General features: G+C 30.9%; 4 protein-coding genes across 4 annotated transcripts; 1 reads left to right on the top strand and 3 right to left on the bottom strand.

Moving 5' to 3' along the window:
* Positions 1-948: 948 nt before the first annotated feature.
* Positions 949-1,569, bottom strand: LOC124420359. Its single transcript, XM_046952870.1, has 2 exons — positions 1,512-1,569; positions 949-1,447 (listed from the first exon to the last, which is right to left on the bottom strand). Exons 1-2 carry the CDS (start codon positions 1,554-1,556, stop codon positions 1,082-1,084), a joined length of 411 nt encoding a protein of 136 aa, XP_046808826.1. The 5' UTR covers positions 1,557-1,569; the 3' UTR covers positions 949-1,081.
* A 7,014-nt stretch (positions 1,570-8,583) lies between these two features.
* Positions 8,584-16,887, bottom strand: LOC111685698 (ATP synthase subunit beta, mitochondrial). The gene is made up of 8 exons (XM_023447965.2): positions 16,734-16,887; positions 16,505-16,653; positions 16,004-16,129; positions 15,513-15,691; positions 12,982-13,001; positions 12,533-12,925; positions 11,907-12,055; positions 8,584-10,412 (listed from the first exon to the last, which is right to left on the bottom strand). Exons 2-8 carry the CDS (start codon positions 16,640-16,642, stop codon positions 8,862-8,864), a joined length of 2,556 nt encoding a protein of 851 aa, XP_023303733.2. The 5' UTR covers positions 16,643-16,653; positions 16,734-16,887; the 3' UTR covers positions 8,584-8,861.
* Positions 11,632-12,506, top strand: LOC111685701 (augmin complex subunit msd5). The gene has a single exon (XM_023447969.2). It carries the CDS (start codon positions 11,725-11,727, stop codon positions 12,484-12,486), a length of 762 nt encoding a protein of 253 aa, XP_023303737.2. The 5' UTR covers positions 11,632-11,724; the 3' UTR covers positions 12,487-12,506.
* On the bottom strand, positions 12,464-13,125 carry LOC111685702. The gene is made up of 2 exons (XM_023447970.2): positions 12,982-13,125; positions 12,464-12,925 (listed from the first exon to the last, which is right to left on the bottom strand). The coding sequence occupies exons 1-2, from the start codon at positions 13,025-13,027 to the stop codon at positions 12,525-12,527; spliced, it is 447 nt and encodes a 148-aa protein (XP_023303738.2). The 5' UTR covers positions 13,028-13,125; the 3' UTR covers positions 12,464-12,524.
* Positions 16,888-18,574: the final 1,687 nt, after the last annotated feature.

Genomic DNA, 18,574 nt, shown 5'->3' with positions numbered 1-18,574 from the left:
TAAACTATAGACTAGACTATAGACAAGACAATAAACTAGATTATAGACAAGACAATAGACAAACAATAGACTAGACAATAGACTAGACTATAGACTAGACTATAAACTCTACTATAGACTAGACTATAGACTAGACTATAGACTAGACTGTAAACTAGAATATAGACTAGACTATAAACTAGACTATAGGCTAGACTAAAGACTAAACTATAGATTAGGCTATAGACTAGACTAAAGACTAGACTATAGACTAGACTATATACAAGACTATATACAAGACTATAGACAAGACTATAGACAAGACTATAGACTAGACTATAGACTAGACTATAAACTAAACTATAGACTAGACTATAAACTAGACTATAGACAAGACAATAGACAAACAATAGACAAACAATAGACAAACAATAGACAAACAATAGACAAACAATAGACAAACAATAGACAAACAATAGACAAACAATAGACTAGACAATAGACTAGACTATAGACTAGACAATAGACTAGACTATAGACTATATTATAAACTAGACTATAGACTAGACTATAGGCTAGACTAAAGACTAGACTATAGACTAGACTAGAGATTAGGCTATAGACTAGACTATAGATTAGACTATAGACTAGACTATAGACAAAACTATAGACAAGACTATAGTCAAGACTATAGACAAAACTATAGACAAGACTATAGACAAGACTATAGACAAAACTATAGACAAGACTATAGACAAGACTATAGACTAGACTATAGACTATACTATATACTAAACTATAGACTAGAATAGACTTGACTATAGACTAATATAAACCAGACTATAGACTAGACTATAAACTGAACTATAGACTGGACTTCCTAATTATTAAACTAAATGAATTTTTTAATTTTTATTTTCATAAAAACTTTGATATATTTAAATTTGATTATTAAATTAAATATTGTTTAAATAAATTTAATACACACACACTTAACAACTAAAACAATAGCTAAAAGTAAACATTATAAATAAATAATTTCATAACATTTCAAATATTAAACATCACGCCATTTTTTTTTTTTTAATGTCCCTTAAAACACCTACTTTTTCCCCAAACTCTGTTGATTCCAATTAGTGTTATATGTCTGTAAAGTTGGTCTGATATTATAGGGATTTGAGAGTGTATTATAAGGATCATAATTATAATGGTTATTAAAATAAGTATTATAAGGATAAGTAGCATATTGATCTATGATAAAAGGCCAAATACGTATTTTCTTATAATCCACTTGATTATATGAATTTGAACCATAGGGATTGCCATAAGCATATGGTGAGGGTGTTGTATGAGTTTGAACATTTAAATCGGAAAATGTAGGACTTAAATTTAATGGCGGTCTATAGGTTATGTAACTGTTGTAATTATAGTTGTTGGGATAATCCGGAACAACTTGGGCTGGTATAAGCTAGAAAAATAAATCAGAAATATATATGAAAAAAAATAAAATTTATAATTTGAATTCAACTCACCTTTAACACAGCTGTTATTATAAACAATATTAAAATTAAAAACATTGTTGTTGCTATTTTCAACCGTTTTGTTGTAAATTTAAAACAATACTAATAAACAATTTCCAGTTTATTGTTATTTATATATACAAATGCTGTTTAATTTTTTTAGGTGTTAATGAAAAACCATTTTCGGCATTGAACTTGAACCAAAGGGAATCACAACACATATTTTCACTTGATATCTATTGTTTTTCCATAAAATAAAATATCTGAATCATTTATCATCGTCACCTGTTTTTGCACCATTTAATTAGAATTGGGGCTTTTATTTTGGTTTAAAGTACTATCGTATTGTACTTTTATTAAGTTAATAGCCGATAATGAGTTTTTATTAAAACAAATTGGAACACATTTCACAATTTAATAAAATTGTAATTATGATTTTTTTGTTTATTTACAAAATATGTAGGCTTATAAAATTATATTAACAAATTAACATTTATCTGTCCAGTCTATTAGACAATTAAACCAAAAATTTTAGTTGAGTGCAAATTTGTAAATTGTAATTATTCACAAATACTTAAATAAATTAAGTATTTATTGAATGAATTAATTCTATAAATAAATAACAAATTTTGTAACCTTAATGCTTAAATAAATCTAACATATCAACTTCTTGGTCAAGGCCTAAATCATTTTCAGATTTTTCTCAAGGGTAAAAAATCCACCCTTCTTTTCGTTGCTTTTACAACATAAAACTTGATCGTAGACTAAACTGGACTATACAATAGACCAGACTAAAGTATAAACACGACTATAGACTATAGAATAGCCTAGAATCTACTAAAGACAATATTATAGACTAGACTATGAATTAGACTACAGACTGGACTGTTGACTTAATTATAAACTAGACTATACTATATACTATCCTATGAAGTAGACTATAGACTAGACTATAGACCACACTATAAACTACACTATAGACTAGACTGTAGACTATACTCTAGACTAGACTATAGACTAGACTATAGACTAGACTATAGACTAGACTATAGACTAGACTATAGACTAGACTATAGACTAGACTATAGACTAGACTATAGACTAGACTATAGACTAGACTATAGACTAGACTATAGACTAGACTATAGACTAGACTATAGACTAGACTATAGACTAGACTATAGACTAGACTATAGACTAGACTATAGACTAGACTATAGACTAGACTATAGACTAGACTATAGACTAGACTATAGACTAGACTATAGACTAGGCTATAGACTAGACTATAGACTAGACTATAGACTAGACTATAGACTAGACTATAGACTAGACTATAGACTAGACTATAGACTAGACTATAGACTAGACTATAGACTAGACTATAGACTAGACTATAGACTAGACTATAGACTAGACTATAGACTAGACTATAGACTAGACTATAGACTAGACTATAGACTAGACTATAGACTAGACTATAGACTAGACTATAGACTAGACTATAGACTAGACTATAGACTAGACTATAGACTAGACTATAGACTAGACTATAGACTAGACTATAGACTAGACTATAGACTAGACTATAGACTATAGACTAGACTATAGACTAGACTATAGACTAGACTATAGACTAGACTATAGACTAGACTATAGACTAGACTATAGACTAGACTATAGACTAGACTATAGACTAGACTATAGACTAGACTATAGACTAGACTATAGACTAGACTATAGACTAGACTATAGACTAGACTATAGACTAGACTATAGACTAGACTATAGACTAGACTATAGACTAGACTATAGACTAGACTATAGACTAGACTATAGACTAGACTATAGACTAGACTATAGACTAGACTATAGACTAGACTATAGACTAGACTATAGACTAGACTATAGACTAGACTATAGACTAGACTATAGACTAGACTATAGACTAGACTATAGACTAGACTATAGACTAGACTATAGACTAGACTATAGACTAGACTATAGACTAGACTATAGACTAGACTATAGACTAGACTATAGACTAGACTATAGACTAGACTATAGACTAGACTATAGACTAGACTATAGACTAGACTATAGACTAGACTATAGACTAGACTATAGACTAGACTAAAGACAAGACTATAGACTAGACTATAGACTAGAAAATAGACTAGACTATAGACTAGAAAATAGACTAGACTATAGACTAGACTATAGACAGACGGGCTGTAGGTATCCTTGAAATCTTTCAAGGATACCTACAGCCCGTACTGATTGGCATGCACGATTTCCACGTACTAAAAACTAAAACTAAACTACACTATAGACTAGACTGTAGACTATACTCTAGACTAGACTATAGACTAGACTATAGACTAGGCTATAGACTAGACTGGACTATAGACTAGACTATAGACTAGACTATAGACTAGACTATAGACTAGACTATAGACTAGACTATAGACTAGACTATAGACTAGACTATAGACTAGACTATAGACTAGACTATAGACTAGACTATAGACTAGACTATAGACTAGACTATAGACTAGACTATAGACTAGACTATAGACTAGACTATAGACTAGACTATAGACTAGACTATAGACTAGACTATAGACTAAACTATAGACTAAACTATAGACTTAACTATAGACTTAACTATAGACTTAACTATAGACTAGACTATAGACCAAACTATAGACTAGACTATAGACTAGACTAAAGACCAGACTATAGACTAGACTATAGATTACACTTTAGACAAGACTATAGAATAGACTAGAGACTAAACTGTAGACTAGACTGTAGACTTTTTTTTGGTACGCAGGAGGTGTGAAATTTTTCAAGGGTACCTACAGCCCGTACTGATAGACTAGACTATAGACTAGACTATAGACTAGACTTTAGACTAGACTATAGACTAGACTACAGACTAGACTATAGACTAGACTACAGACTAGACTACAGACTAGACTATAGACTATAGACTAGACTATAGACTAGACTATAGACTAGACTATAGACTAGACTAGACTATAGACTAGACTATAGACTAGACTATTGACTACACTATAGACTAGACTATATACTAATTTATAAACTAGACTATAGAGTCTATAGTCAACTCCACAGTAATATATATTCTCTAGATTAAAAGTTTTATTTTTTAACTTTTTTTAAAATTTTAATTAAATTATAAAAAAAAAGTTCTAATGTAATGGGAAAAACTATTTATTAAATTGAAAAACAAAAACATTTCCTAGATTTCGTTTAATCAAATAATTTAATACAAAACATTTAAATTTATTGCTACAAATACCTCCATTAAACATTTGATGATTTCTATTGTTATTATTAGATTACTTCATAATTGTATTTTAATTTAAACGTATTAAATAAATAACTAAAATATAATTTAAGTTAATAAAATAAATATTTATGGAAGTTTTTATATTAATAATCGTTTACTATAAAAACTTCTAGATCTGTGTAACCAAAACATTTGCAATTTAGCTAGAACTTTCGGGTAGTATTTCACCTATTATTTAATGGGAATGTAGTGGAAGCAACTGATACTTCAATCTTATATAAATTTATCAATTAGTAGCACAACTTGTACCAAAATTTAAAATTTTTAAATGGGTACAAACATTTCAAAATCAAAAATAATACCAACAGCCGCAGTATACTTTTAGGGTTAAAAAAAAATATATAAATAAAGAAAAGAACTAAAGGCAAGAATTTCAAAGACCTTCTTTCATTGTCGCCAGATGTGGGGATTTGTATCCAAATTGGGGATTTCAAGTTTTGTATGTATGTAATCCAATGAAATAAGTTAATACATAAATTACTCAATTATAAATGACTAGCATACCCTGGGTGCTTCGCTACCCTAACTTTAATTAAATACGTACAAAATTTTGTTTACTTTTAAAGAAAATTAAAATTGATTAAATATTTTTTTAATGCTTCAGTTTTATACGTTCAATATCACGTGATTAAATTCGCATTCAGTAAGGAACTTGTATTTTTAGTTTCATTCATTTAGCTTCCATTTAGTAACAAAAGTGGAATAAATTTTACCTAAGTGGAAAGTACTAATAAAAAGAGTACGAATTTTTCCCTTTTCGCTTAGAAATATACTTTTTCGAGAATTAAGTTTACAAAATGTTCCGCATATAAATCTATATATCACAGATAAAACTCAAACGATTCAAATCTGCATTCATTTGTTCTAGAAAAATAGAGCTTTCAAAAAGTAATATACAATTTACTTGAATTTGGTCCTATACAGGCCTTAGTACTCGAATTCGAAAATAATATTTATTATTTTGTGTGAGAAAGTTAACTGCTTTCCCAAATTTTATAAAAAAAGACTCAATGAGTTTAAATATAAAATTAAAATCCCGTTTTTTCCCTTTTTTGGTACTTTTTTCCCCAGTGAAATATCAAAAATTTTTTTACAATAAATATTACAGAGTTAGTCTGTAATTTAATAGGAATAATTCAATAAACCGAAAAAGTTTTCTTAATGTGCTAAAAAAAAGTACCAAAAATTCACTTTTCTCCCTTTTGCACCCAAAAAGGGCTAAATTTTAAAAAAGTACGAAACAGGTGTCTCCTAATTTTTGGAGATGTATTCAACACATTTACAAAAGTTGTATTTTGTTTAATAGTTAAAAAGTTATAAAGGGCCACAAAAGGTACCAAAATCACCTTTGTTACACATTTTCAAAAAAGTACAGACACCCATCTGCTTATTTTAATAGTAGATACATGTGCATTTAAATTTTTTTTCTATCACTAATATTACCCTAAATGTACAAATTTCCAAAAATCCTCCTTAGTGGATCTATATATCTAAAAACAAGTCTTCTGTCAAAATTTCATGATTCTAGGTTCAGCCCAAACGGCTGAACCTAGAATCATGAAATCATGAAATCATGATGAATCAGTCAGTCAGTAACGCTACGCTTTTATATATATGGACTACTTTTAAAATATATAAAATTTATAAAAATTAAATAGGTTAAAATAGAAAGTAGTTGACTGGTGGAGGGTATTTAAGATTAGGTCCAACTAGCTACTGGCTACATGATGACGCAGTTTGTAAGACATGTCTCAGCTATATTCAATGTAACGTTTTTTAGAAAAACTTGGGATTTCAATTTATGGAGATTTTTAGCGTAATATTGGCACCTTAAACCTGTAACGATTTTCCACCATACTTTTATATCCTTCATTAGGCAAAATATGAGTGTAATGATTTTTTTAAAAATCTATCGCAGAGCCCAAAAATAATATTTATTTTGGAACCTGTAGATGTAATAAAAGGGTCCAGAAGAGAGAACCTAGGAATATGAAATTTTCCAAAAAAATATTTCAAGTACAAGCAAATCATAATTCGATTTTTAAAGTCCCGAGTATTATTTAAATTGGTAGTTTTTTTGGGGATTTTCAATGTTGACGTTGTATTGATCAGGAGTCTTGATTATGTTTTTACTACAATTAAAAATAAGACCTTTAGGATAGCAATCTATTTATCTATCAATCTATCTATCAACCTATCTATTTATCTATTTATCTATCCATCTATCTATCAATCTATCTATCTATCTATCTATCTATCTATCTATCTATCTATCTATATATATATATATATATATATATATATATATATATATATATATCTATTTATCTATCCATCTATCTATCTATCTATCTATATATCTATCTATCTATATATCTATCTATCTATCTATCTATCTATCTATCTATCTATCTATCTATCTATCTATCTATCTATCTATCTATCTATCTATCTATCTATCTATCTATCTATCTATCTATCTATCTACCTATCTATCTATCTATCTATCTATCTATCTATCTATCTATCTATCTATCTATCTACCTATCTATCTATCTATCTATCTATCTATCTATCCATCTATCTATCTATCTATCTATCTATCTATCTATCTATCTATCTATCTATCTATCTATATATCTATCTATCTATCTATCTATCTATCTATCTATCTATCTATATATCTATATATCTATATATCTATATATCTATCTATCTATCTATCTATCTATCTATCTATCTATCTATCTATTTATCTATCTATCTATCTATCTATCTATCTATCTATCTATCTATCTATCTATCTATCTATCTATCTATCTATCTATCTATCTATCTATCTATCTATCTATCTATCTATCTATCTATCTATCTATCTATCTAATGTTGTGTTACGTATACGTAACCAATATACAATAATGGGTTAATAATAAATAATTGATTTTTGTAAAATAATGTTATTTCTAAACAAGGGGAACAATGTTGTTTATTTCGTAAAGTAAATTGTTAAATTTCTTTCTGACGTCAGTTATGAAATAACAATTTAATTGCATTTGTGCCAAAAAATAAACAACAATGAAATAATATGTATTTTAGAAAAGTCATGTTTTTTACCTAAAATAATGTTACATATTATTTAATTTGTAGCAAAACCTATTGCACAACACTTCTCGGACAACCGCCTTGTAAGATTAAATTTATGTTTTGTATTTTGCCCCATTATACGTAACAAATAATGATTTTTATTCTAGTTTTCTGACATCTTTTCATAACCTCTTTTACACACGAAATATTTATTGTTATTAATTGAATTTATAGAAAAACACTTTAGTTATTAAATAGTTTAACATTAATTTGTAACAAAACCTTTTCCTTTTTTAATTATTTTTCTGGAAAAATATAGGGAAAATTTTCTATCATATGATTTTTATTTTTTAAACACACGAGAATTAGCAACAACACAACTGCGTTGAAAAAAATCTATTCACTACTTCTCCCTCTCTTTTTAACTTAACACATACAATGGTTTACTTCATGTTTCTTCACCCTCTCTCTCTCTCTAGCTATCTCTTTCACATTTTGCCGACATGAGTGAAAAAAACGTACAAAATGATGGTTATGCAACCACTGCCGCCATGTAACCAAACTTTCTTTAGCCGGAATTTTTCTTCAATGAATAGAACTTTTATGTAATTTTTTTAAGGATTTTTTTTCGTAATTTTATTTGGATTTTTTATTCACTTTTAGTTTGAATATTGTATTATTTTATATAACTTCATCTTCACTTATGCAAACTCGTTTGAAACGAACATTTTACAAATACAAATAATTTTAATGACGACTTTCACACAATGTGGAGTGCGTGCATTGTGGAGCTATTTTAGTTGTTTGGAAAAAACACATTCTTAGAATAGAATAATTGTTAAATATTTAGATGTTGGTTGATCTTATAGTTTTAGAGTTGTTGTTGTTGTATATGGTGCTTAGGCAGCTTCCTTAGCAAGACGTTCGGCCTTTTCGACGACTTCTTCGATGGGGCCAACCATGTAGAAAGCGACTTCGGGAAGGTGATCGTATTCACCAGCCAAGATCTTGGTGAAGCCCTTGATGGTTTCTTCGAGAGGGACCAATTTACCGGCATGACCGGTGAAAACTTCAGCGACTTGGAAAGGTTGGGACAAGAAACGTTGGATCTTACGGGCACGAGCGACGGTCAATTTGTCTTCTTCAGACAATTCATCCATACCCAAGATAGCAATGATATCTTGAAGGGACTTGTAATCTTGCAAGATCTTTTGGACACCACGGGCAACGTTGTAGTGCTCTTGACCAATGATGTTGGGGTCCATGATACGGGAGGTGGAATCGAGAGGATCCACAGCAGGGTAGATACCCAATTCAGCGATGGCACGGGACAATACGGTAGTGGCGTCCAAGTGAGCGAATGTGGTGGCTGGGGCAGGATCAGTCAAATCGTCAGCAGGTACATAAATAGCCTGGACAGAGGTGATGGAGCCCTTCTTGGTGGTGGTAATACGTTCCTGCATAGAACCCATATCAGTGGCCAAAGTGGGTTGGTAACCTACAGCGGAGGGGATACGACCCAACAAGGCAGATACTTCAGAACCGGCCTGAGTGAAACGGAAAATGTTGTCAATGAAAAGCAATACATCTTGACCTTCTTGATCACGGAAGTATTCGGCAACGGTCAAACCAGTCAAAGCGACACGGGCACGGGCGCCTGGGGGTTCGTTCATTTGACCGTAGACAAGAGCTACCTTGGAGGTCTTGTCCTTAAGGGAAATGACACCGGATTCAATCATTTCATTGTACAAATCGTTACCTTCACGGGTACGTTCACCGACACCGGCGAATACGGAGTAACCACCATGGGCCTTGGCGACGTTGTTGATAAGTTCCATAATCAATACGGTCTTGCCGACACCAGCACCACCGAAGAGACCGATCTTACCACCCTTAGCGTAGGGGGCGAGCAAATCGACGACCTTGATACCGGTAACCAAGATTTCTTGTTCGACGCTCATGTCCACGAATTCGGGGGCTTCAGCGTGAATGGGGGCGGTCTTGTCGGTAGGGATGGGACCACGTTCATCGATGGGTTCACCGATAACGTTGATGATACGGCCCAAAGTTTCGGCACCAACGGGAATACGGATTGGGTAGCCAGTGTCCAAGACTTTTTGGCCACGAACCAAACCTTCAGTACCGTCCATAGCAATGGTACGTACGGTGTTTTCTCCCAAATGCTGGGCGACTTCCAAGACCAAACGAGGGCTACGGTTATCGACTTCCAAGGCGTTCAAAATTGGGGGCAATTGATCCTCGAATTGGACATCGACGACGGCACCAATAACGGCCACAATTTTGCCATTTCCAGCGGCAGCAGCCTTAGCGGCAGCCTTGGCATACTCACGTTGAGATTGGGCAAGTAGTGATATAACTTTCTTGTCCGACCTATTAAGGGCCGAGCGTACAGCAGTGAACATTTTTAATAGATTTTTCTTATTAATGCCCTTTTAAAAATGAATTAGTTGAACGCGCTCCTAAAAGTAAGTAAAATTTTATAATTTTTATCAAGTTTAACACAATTATTTTCTAGAAAATTTAACTAAGAAAATTTTTTCACACACCAACTTCTTATGCACTCACCGATTACGAAACAGCTAATTTTTTGCAGGCAATGTGGCCGTCTTCGTTTTCAATGTACAGGGCAGTGTTACCGAATGTAGAATTCACCTTCGTTCTTATTTTACCGTTTTTCTGATGTTCGAAATAAAATCCCTTTCAATCACAATGGCCTGACATTTCGAAAATGTTGCCAGAGGGGTTGACTAGTAACACGGTTGTATTTTTAAAAGGCAGACATATAACAGGTTAGGTTTTTAAAAGAATTTTTATTTTCAATTTTTTATGTAATTTTAAATAAATATTATTTGAGGGCATTTTATTAATTAAAATAACTTAGTTAAAAGAGTATTTGAGTATAAATTATATATTGAACGTAAATTAAATAGATTTATATATTTTATAACGATAGTAATTTTGGATAGTAGAATAGGTTTCTATATAAAAAAAAGGTTGATTTAAAAAGAGAGTACAGGCGGTGGTAATCCCGATATCATTACTAATGCATTAGTTAATTACGATTAAGTGATTTTCGGAAGTAAACTTTATATGGAAGCTTTAACTAGTAATACATCGATCCGATTTTAGTTGGTTTGTTTTACGATTTTCATTAATGTTATGTATATTTCAATAATATACCAATAATCTGGAGGAAGTTTTTGGGAAAAAATTGCAGATTCGAATCTGCTTTAAGCATACATACATACATACATACATACATACATACATACATACATACATACATACATACATACATACATACATACATACATACATACATACATACAAACATACGGACAGACAGATAAATATGGCTAATCGACTGCTATTTTTCTTTATATTTTTGCTTTTTTAAATTAATTACAAAATTATTTATTATTATGCGCATTGAATGTCATTTTGTTTATCTCTACATTATTCGTGTGTGTTTATGGCTAAAAGTCTTAAACATGACATTTAATATATCATAACATTAAATATGAAGCTTTTCTTTATCTTGCCATCACATCATATCAACCCATCTGGCAGCATTACCTTTACATTGACACAATTCACAATTATATTTGCGAAAATATTTTCCCTTACAAATTCCCCTTATAAACAGGGTTGTATTGCACAAAAATCAATATGGCGCCGCGCCAGGTACTGTATAAATAAAACCTACTTTTGAAAACAACATTCCATATATAAAAATAAAATATGGATTCCCAAGAGAATTTTGATAAAATCACGAATGCTATTAATGAAACATACGAAAATATTTTACACGAAGTCTGTCATGTGCCGAGAGTAATGAATTTGACCGACTTCTACGGCATGTACGAAAGGGAAGAAAAGGCCATAGATGAAAAATACGATAATGTACCAAAGGTTACTCCCACCATTGAACTATTTGCAGAAGTTTTCAAAAAACTTGATGAGTATCCAGCCAACTTGCAAAAGCCCAAGAAACCACCACCTATGCGTGAACGTCTAAATTCTACCATATCGAAATCGTCTCCCACTCTAAATGATTCCACTGGTTCAAGTACTTCAAGTCAAAATAAAGAAAATTCCCTTAGTTTGTTTAATTTGCATAAGATTGAGACTGATGTGCCCACTGCCTCGGAAACTTTAAGCAGTTTTGTAAAGTTCCAAAAGCAATTAAAGTTATTAAATAACGAAATAATGCAGCAGGAGCTAGACAAGGAATATGCTCAGAAATTAAAGCAGTTAAATGTATTTGCCCAACAGCTAGAGAAAATATTGCCAACAGAAAAGGTGGGCAAATGCGCTATATCACCCGAAGAGGAATCCACTTTAGAGGATTTGGCTAATAGAATGGATGATCTTAACTTTATACGAGCCCATCAGGATATCTTGCAGAATGGTCCAAACAATAGTATTCCAGCAAAATTGGAAAATTTAGTGGATGTTTTATCTTATTGTGTACTAGCGATTAATAATTTTAATATAAATTAATTTATTTTTTTAAAAGCTTAGCAATTAAATGTTATAAACTAAAAACAATCCTCGTCCTCAGTATCATAAGCGTTATTGATCTCAAGTTCTAAGTTTTCCAGTTCAACACGCATTTGTTGTATAGTATCCCATATGGCTAATAATTTTATTATATTACAGCCCAAAAATTCCGTCCTTTGCTCGGCTGCTTCTAAATACTCTTCAAAATTACGCCGCTCGTTAGCTGGACCACAGCCATTTAATAGATTCATAAATTTGTCCACAATACGGGTCAAGGCATTTACAGTTTCCTTATTATAGGTGTAGGGAGTAGAATTATTATCGCTTGTAGCTGGCTTAAGACTTCTGGAAGCTTCTATTTGTAGTAAAGCATTATTTGACTTGTCCAAAACATCCGTAATGGCAGCAGTTTGTGTTTTTTGAGAATATCGTGTAGTTTCTGAAAAAAATCAAATTTAGAGATTATATTTTCTTAATTAGTTTATTTAAGCTTACTTAGCTCATTTAGCATTTTACTAATTAAACATTTATCCAAATACATGATTTTTTCTTAAAATTTGTAATATTTTCTCTTGTTATTGATGTTGTTTTTGCAGGCGGTAGTTTTTTTAAATTATGACATTTAAACAAATATTACCAGATTTTTAAGCAAATTTGTGTGTTTGTTATTAAAGTTACCATATGGAATTTTTTGTGATTTCGTATTATAATTCACAATAAGCTCTTGTATATGTCAAGCTGTCAAAGTAATTTACCGCTAGAAAAAGATAAACCTTGAAATGCCGCATTTTTTAATATTCTTAAGTGTTTGTGAAAAAAATAGTGTAAAATGTGTTTTAATTAGTTTATTTTGTGAAATATGTGATTATTGTACAATGTTTGTTACATTTAGTGTGTTTCCAGAAGAATTTTAGAAGGTAGGTGCAAAAAACATGGCTACAAAAAGTTGTCGGTGGTAAATTTCTTATCTAGGGAAGATTCACTTTTAAATTTCATCAAAACCATAATTACTTCGCTTAAGAATATAAAATTTTGCCAGACAGTCGAAATTTCTTGTATTTGCAATGGAATTGCAAAAACAAAGCATTTTATAGATACCTATAACAAAACGTATATCAGGTGGGTGTTGGTAACTTCCATTCTCTCTTTGAAATATTTAAACCGGCTTTGCAGGCAAATATCCCTAATATATTGTCCATTTCTAAAAATCAATTGAACGAAAATATTCATTAACTAAAAAACTTGTCCTCTGGTAGGTCAGTGTTGTAGTCTATTAGGCCGGCGGTCGTGGTTTCGATTCCCACTTGAGACATTAGTTAGGGGACGCACAAAAAGTATTTTTTGCAAACAAATATCATAATATGAAATTCGGAGAAGTTAAAACTAACTCGATCTGTATAGAATATATTCGGAGAAATTCGATTTTTTCTTAAAAATTTAATATTTAAGCAAAAAACGTATTTCCGGCTAGTTTGTTTGAAATATTAATTGTATAGTTAAAGACCGATTAGTTTCTGAAAAATGGAATCTACGGTTTTCTATAATGAAGTTTTCAATATTTGTAGTAATTGCCTAATATAAAAGACGACTATACGTTAGCTTTTTGAGGCAGTCGGCCATTCAACTGACACACTAGGGTCCTAATGGTCCCGTTGTAACGGATTCTGCAAAATAACCTGCAAGCTATGGGACATTACATGTCTGTGATTTTCATGGTATTAAACCAGCCAGAAGTGCGAATGAACGATTCTATCTTATAAACGCTATATTAAATAGAGCCACAAGTTCATTAGAGTGCCAAAAAACTCGGCATGGCAGAGAAAGTATTCTATGTTTATACCCTACACCACTATAGTGGGGAGGGTATTATACGTTTGTGCTGATGTTTGTAACATACAAAAATATTGGTCCAATACCCACCTTAAAGTATACCGATCGATTCAGAATCATTTTTTGAGTCGATTAAGACATGTCCGTCCGTCCGTCCGGCTGGCTGTCCATGTAAACCTTGTGCGCAAGGTACAGGCCGCAATTTTCAAGATAATTTGATGAAATTTGGACCAAGCATGTGTTTTGGCACAAGGACGAAGCCTATTGAAAATAGTTGAAATCGGTCCATTATTTCACCTAGCCCCCATACAACCGTACCTCCCGTTTTGAACTTTTTATGCTATAATTACGTCAAATATTCTTCTATCTCTCTAAAAATTGGCACAAATAAGTTTTATATAAGTATAAATGATACTGCAGATTTTCGAAAGGATCGGCCTATATTTGACCCTAGCCCTCATACAAACCCCCCTTCAAAAAATGACTTAAACGTCTAAATTGACTTGTAACCATTTGTATCGCAATGAAACTCAACAAAACTAACTGTTATTTAGAAATATATCCTTTTCCCAAATTTACCGAGGATCGGCCCATATATGACCTATATAAAGCCTCATTTAGAAATTTTAGTTTTTTATCAATAAATGGCTTAAATATTTTGGAATTATGGTAATATTCAACAGTTTCTTTACAAAAAATAAAAATTTTATAAAAGTAATAATTGTAAAAATATACTCATGGTGTAAGGTATCATATGGTCGGCCATGCCCGACTATACTTTCCTACTTGTTTTCTCTTCATTCTCATTTTGACATTTCATTGTATGAAATATTTAGTCTTCTCGCATGCGCACATATAGTACACTGCTGTTAGGATGTCTAACCTAGAAAGTCCAATCAAACAAAGACCTTCGCTTATCATAGAGAGGCGAGATTATTCTAGATGTTGAACAGTTAATCCGTGACATCCTGGTCTAAGGAAAAGACGACCATACTAAAAATGTATATAGCGATTAATAGAGACGACTCATTTTAAATTATTTTACTTATATTTTTTTTTTGGTTTAACATTAGAATTAAATGTACAATGTCCCTTTGTTAGACTCAAATTACATTTGCCCTCTTTATTTTAAATTATTTATGTATGTATATACTTATTAATGATTTTAATATTTGTTTGTTTTACAAAAACACATTTATTCATAAACATCTTCTTTGTCAGCGACATACTTAATAATATCGGCTGGTCTCAACAATTTTTCGGCATCTGAATCGGGAATTTCAAAACCGAATTCATCTTCCATGGCCATAATAACTTCAACATGATCGAGGGAATCAAGACCCAAATCATTAATGAAGTGTGATTCAACACGGAGCTAAAAAGGTTAAAGAAATATAAAAAAGAAAAAAATACAAATTTAAAAACATATACAAAAAAAAAAAACGTTGTCTAGCAATAAGGAAGCAAAGGCCTGGCAATTGCAAAACATTTACCTTGCTTGGGTCAATCTTGTCATACAATTTCAAGACGAGCAATACACGCTCATTGATCAATTTCAGTGATAGTGGAGGTTTTGCAGAGTATTTGCGTGCAGCTTGCCATTGCCAGTTATTGCTCCCCTAACAGAAAGAAATAAAACAAAAAATACAAAACATTAGTGTGATTTTGTTCATTATTTATAAATTACCTTATCACTAGTAACTTTATCGTAGGCAGACACAACTTTCAAGACGCGATCTTTAATATCTTCCATAGACAATTTGTCCGAATAGCAACGTACTTGCACATTAGCTGTACGAGCTTTCAAAATGTTCTAAAGATGAATAAGACCAATAATAAGAAAGCATTTAATGTTTAGTATATAATCAATACTATATATAGGCATTATTAAAAATATATAATAGGTACTATTCTTAATAATATACACAGAATATTAATGGATCATTTCTTTTCTCAAAACAAGTACTTGATCTATCTTATTTTCACCAATACATTATAGAATACGATTTGGTTTATTACATGAAAACACTGATAACGATTGAACTCTTATTGGTATAAGAGTTCCTTTCCGTGAAATATTTTTCTTTATGTTTTAACAAAAGTGAGGTTAGGGCTTTATTTTTTCATTGTTCTAATATGTACTTTCCACTGGGAGTTTAAAACATGTTATTTATCCTTTTCCACTTACTTGTGTAACACCATTGCACATGGCTGGCATGGCAATTCTGTGCAATAAACGCATCTGTGGTTGGGCAGTGATTACACGGATTCCATTTGCGGCTCTTGCCAAACGGGCACAATTACGGGCAATTTGTGTTAGCGACATTTTGAATGGGCCTAGAATAATGTTTATAGTTTTTATTAATATTTTTTATTCGTTTTCAATTGATTTGTTTGTAAAATTCCATTAAAATTACCCCAAATTTCTTAGAAGAATATTATGTAAAAACTTCTGCAAAACTTGTGTGTTCTCCACAAAAAAAATGTTAAACCGAAATGTCAAAAATAGAGGGAACTTTATTATGTTGAAGTAGGAAAAACCCGTTGTTTTTAGTTTGACATTTTAAAATCAAGCTAATATTACCAGATTGTTAAATAATTATGATGATTTTTATTTTTTATTACAGACATAACGGTATAGCTGGAATTAACAGGTTTCTTAATAAGTAAGTAATGTTAATATTAAATTATTATTTCTTGACCTTAAATGATTGAAATTTTTATGAAATTTCTTTAGGAAAATTATCTTTAAATAAAATAAAGAAAAATTTATACAATTTTTGTTTGTTATATCGAATATTTTAATTTAAAATTAGTAAAGTTAAATGTTGGATTCTTAAAGTCATAAATTTTTAAACATTTTTTAGAGTAAGGTATAAAGTTCAAGTTATTATCGTCCGTAACAAAATATAAATAATTTTTAATATATAAATAACTCATTTTTGAGAATATGGCGATTTTGCACATTGGTGCTTAAAGGGTTAATGAAATTTATTATAAACAGGGCAAGGATTTTAAAAATATGCGCTTATAATATGCTCTATAATGTGAGAAAATATGCACTAAAAATATAAAAAATGTATACTAAAGTATAGAAAATTTCATTAAGTTATGGACACACAGATGAACAGACTCAGAAATTGATACTGAACCGATAATTTAAGGACCAATATTTTGGACGTTATAATTAGCAACACAAAGTCAAAATACCTTCCGCACTATTATAGTTGTAAAAATAAAACTATGTAAAATTTAATTTCATAGAGCATAGTATTTTGTTGTTAAATCGAAATTTGTTGATATTCATAAAAAATCTAAATATATAAATAAAAATACCAAATTTGTTTTAAAAATATGAAATAAAAAAAAAAAACAAAAGAAATATGTAAAATATGCAAAAATATGTAAAATCAAATCGATGCCATTTTGTAACAAATTCTTTGATTCGAAAAGAACACTAGTTAAAAGTTATTTTGAGTTACTGACTGTATTTACTTAGAAATCCTTGCCCTGATAATAACTAAAATGAAAAATTAATTATAGAATAGAATTAAAAACTAAGTTTTTAATTCAAAATGCAGGTCGCAGTTTAAGAAATAATTCAATGGAATTTGGTACATGATCATCTATTTTCCCAGGGAAAAAAGATCTCTTCAAAATTTGACTTCAATGTCCACAGTTTTATTCAACAATAAATGGCTTAAGTATATCTTAGGCATGGTGCAATTCAACTTAAATGCTTTATTAGCAAAACTAAATCACATTTTATTTTTGTATCTGGTGTATTTCTTAAGAAAAAGTTTCTCAACAAAAGTGTCCTAGTGTGGATCAGGACACTCTTGTCGAGAAACTTTTTCTTAATACTGTTTTGAAGTTTCCTTAATGTCCACACATAGAAAATTTTGTTTCAGAAACTACGTAATAATTGCATTGATTTGTTGTTGTAGGAATGAAAAGAACAAGTCCTGTTTCACACTGGGAAACTTTTTTGGGAACTTTTGATTTTTGTGTGTGAGAGAAAGAAATAACAACCGTCTCTTTCTCTCACACACAAAATCAAAAGTTTCTCAATAAAAGTTTCCCAGTGTGAGATAAAGAGAAAAAAATATCAACCGTCTCTTACTCTCACACACAAAATCAAAAGTTTTTCAACAAAAGTTTCCCAGTGTGAAGCAGGTCTTAGACCCGGTCCACATTAGGAAATTTTTGTTGAAAAACTTTTTCTTATTTCTCTTCTGAAGTTTCCTTAATATCCACA

Source organism: Lucilia cuprina, chromosome 5 (genome assembly GCF_022045245.1).
Source record: "Lucilia cuprina isolate Lc7/37 chromosome 5, ASM2204524v1, whole genome shotgun sequence".
Taxonomy (NCBI): domain Eukaryota; kingdom Metazoa; phylum Arthropoda; class Insecta; order Diptera; family Calliphoridae; genus Lucilia; species Lucilia cuprina.
This window is presented reverse-complemented; position numbering and strand designations above follow the sequence as displayed.

Excerpts from the sequence above, each read along its gene's own strand:
- LOC124420359 (XM_046952870.1), bottom strand. The coding sequence starts at position 1,556 with ATGTTTTTAATTTTAATATTGTTTATAATAACAGCTGTGTTAAAG. Across the intron at positions 1,448-1,511 it reads TAATAACAGCTGTGTTAAAG|CTTATACCAGCCCAAGTTGT; the intron begins GTGAGTTGAATT and ends TTATTTTTCTAG.
- LOC111685701 (XM_023447969.2), top strand. The coding sequence starts at position 11,725 with ATGGATTCCCAAGAGAATTTTGATAAAATCACGAATGCTATTAATGAA.
- LOC111685702 (XM_023447970.2), bottom strand. The coding sequence starts at position 13,027 with ATGTATTTGGATAAATGTTTAATTAGTAAAATGCTAAATGAGCTAA. Across the intron at positions 12,926-12,981 it reads TAAAATGCTAAATGAGCTAA|AAACTACACGATATTCTCAA; the intron begins GTAAGCTTAAAT and ends GATTTTTTTCAG.
- LOC111685698 (XM_023447965.2), bottom strand. The coding sequence starts at position 16,642 with ATGTCGCTAACACAAATTGCCCGTAATTGTGCCCGTTTGGCAAGAGCC. Across the intron at positions 13,002-15,512 it reads AAAGAAGATGTTTATGAATA|TAAAATGCTAAATGAGCTAA; the intron begins AATGTGTTTTTG and ends ATGTTTAATTAG. Across the intron at positions 12,056-12,532 it reads TGATACTGAGGACGAGGATT|TACTTGAACCAGTGGAATCA; the intron begins GTTTTTAGTTTA and ends TTTGACTTGAAG.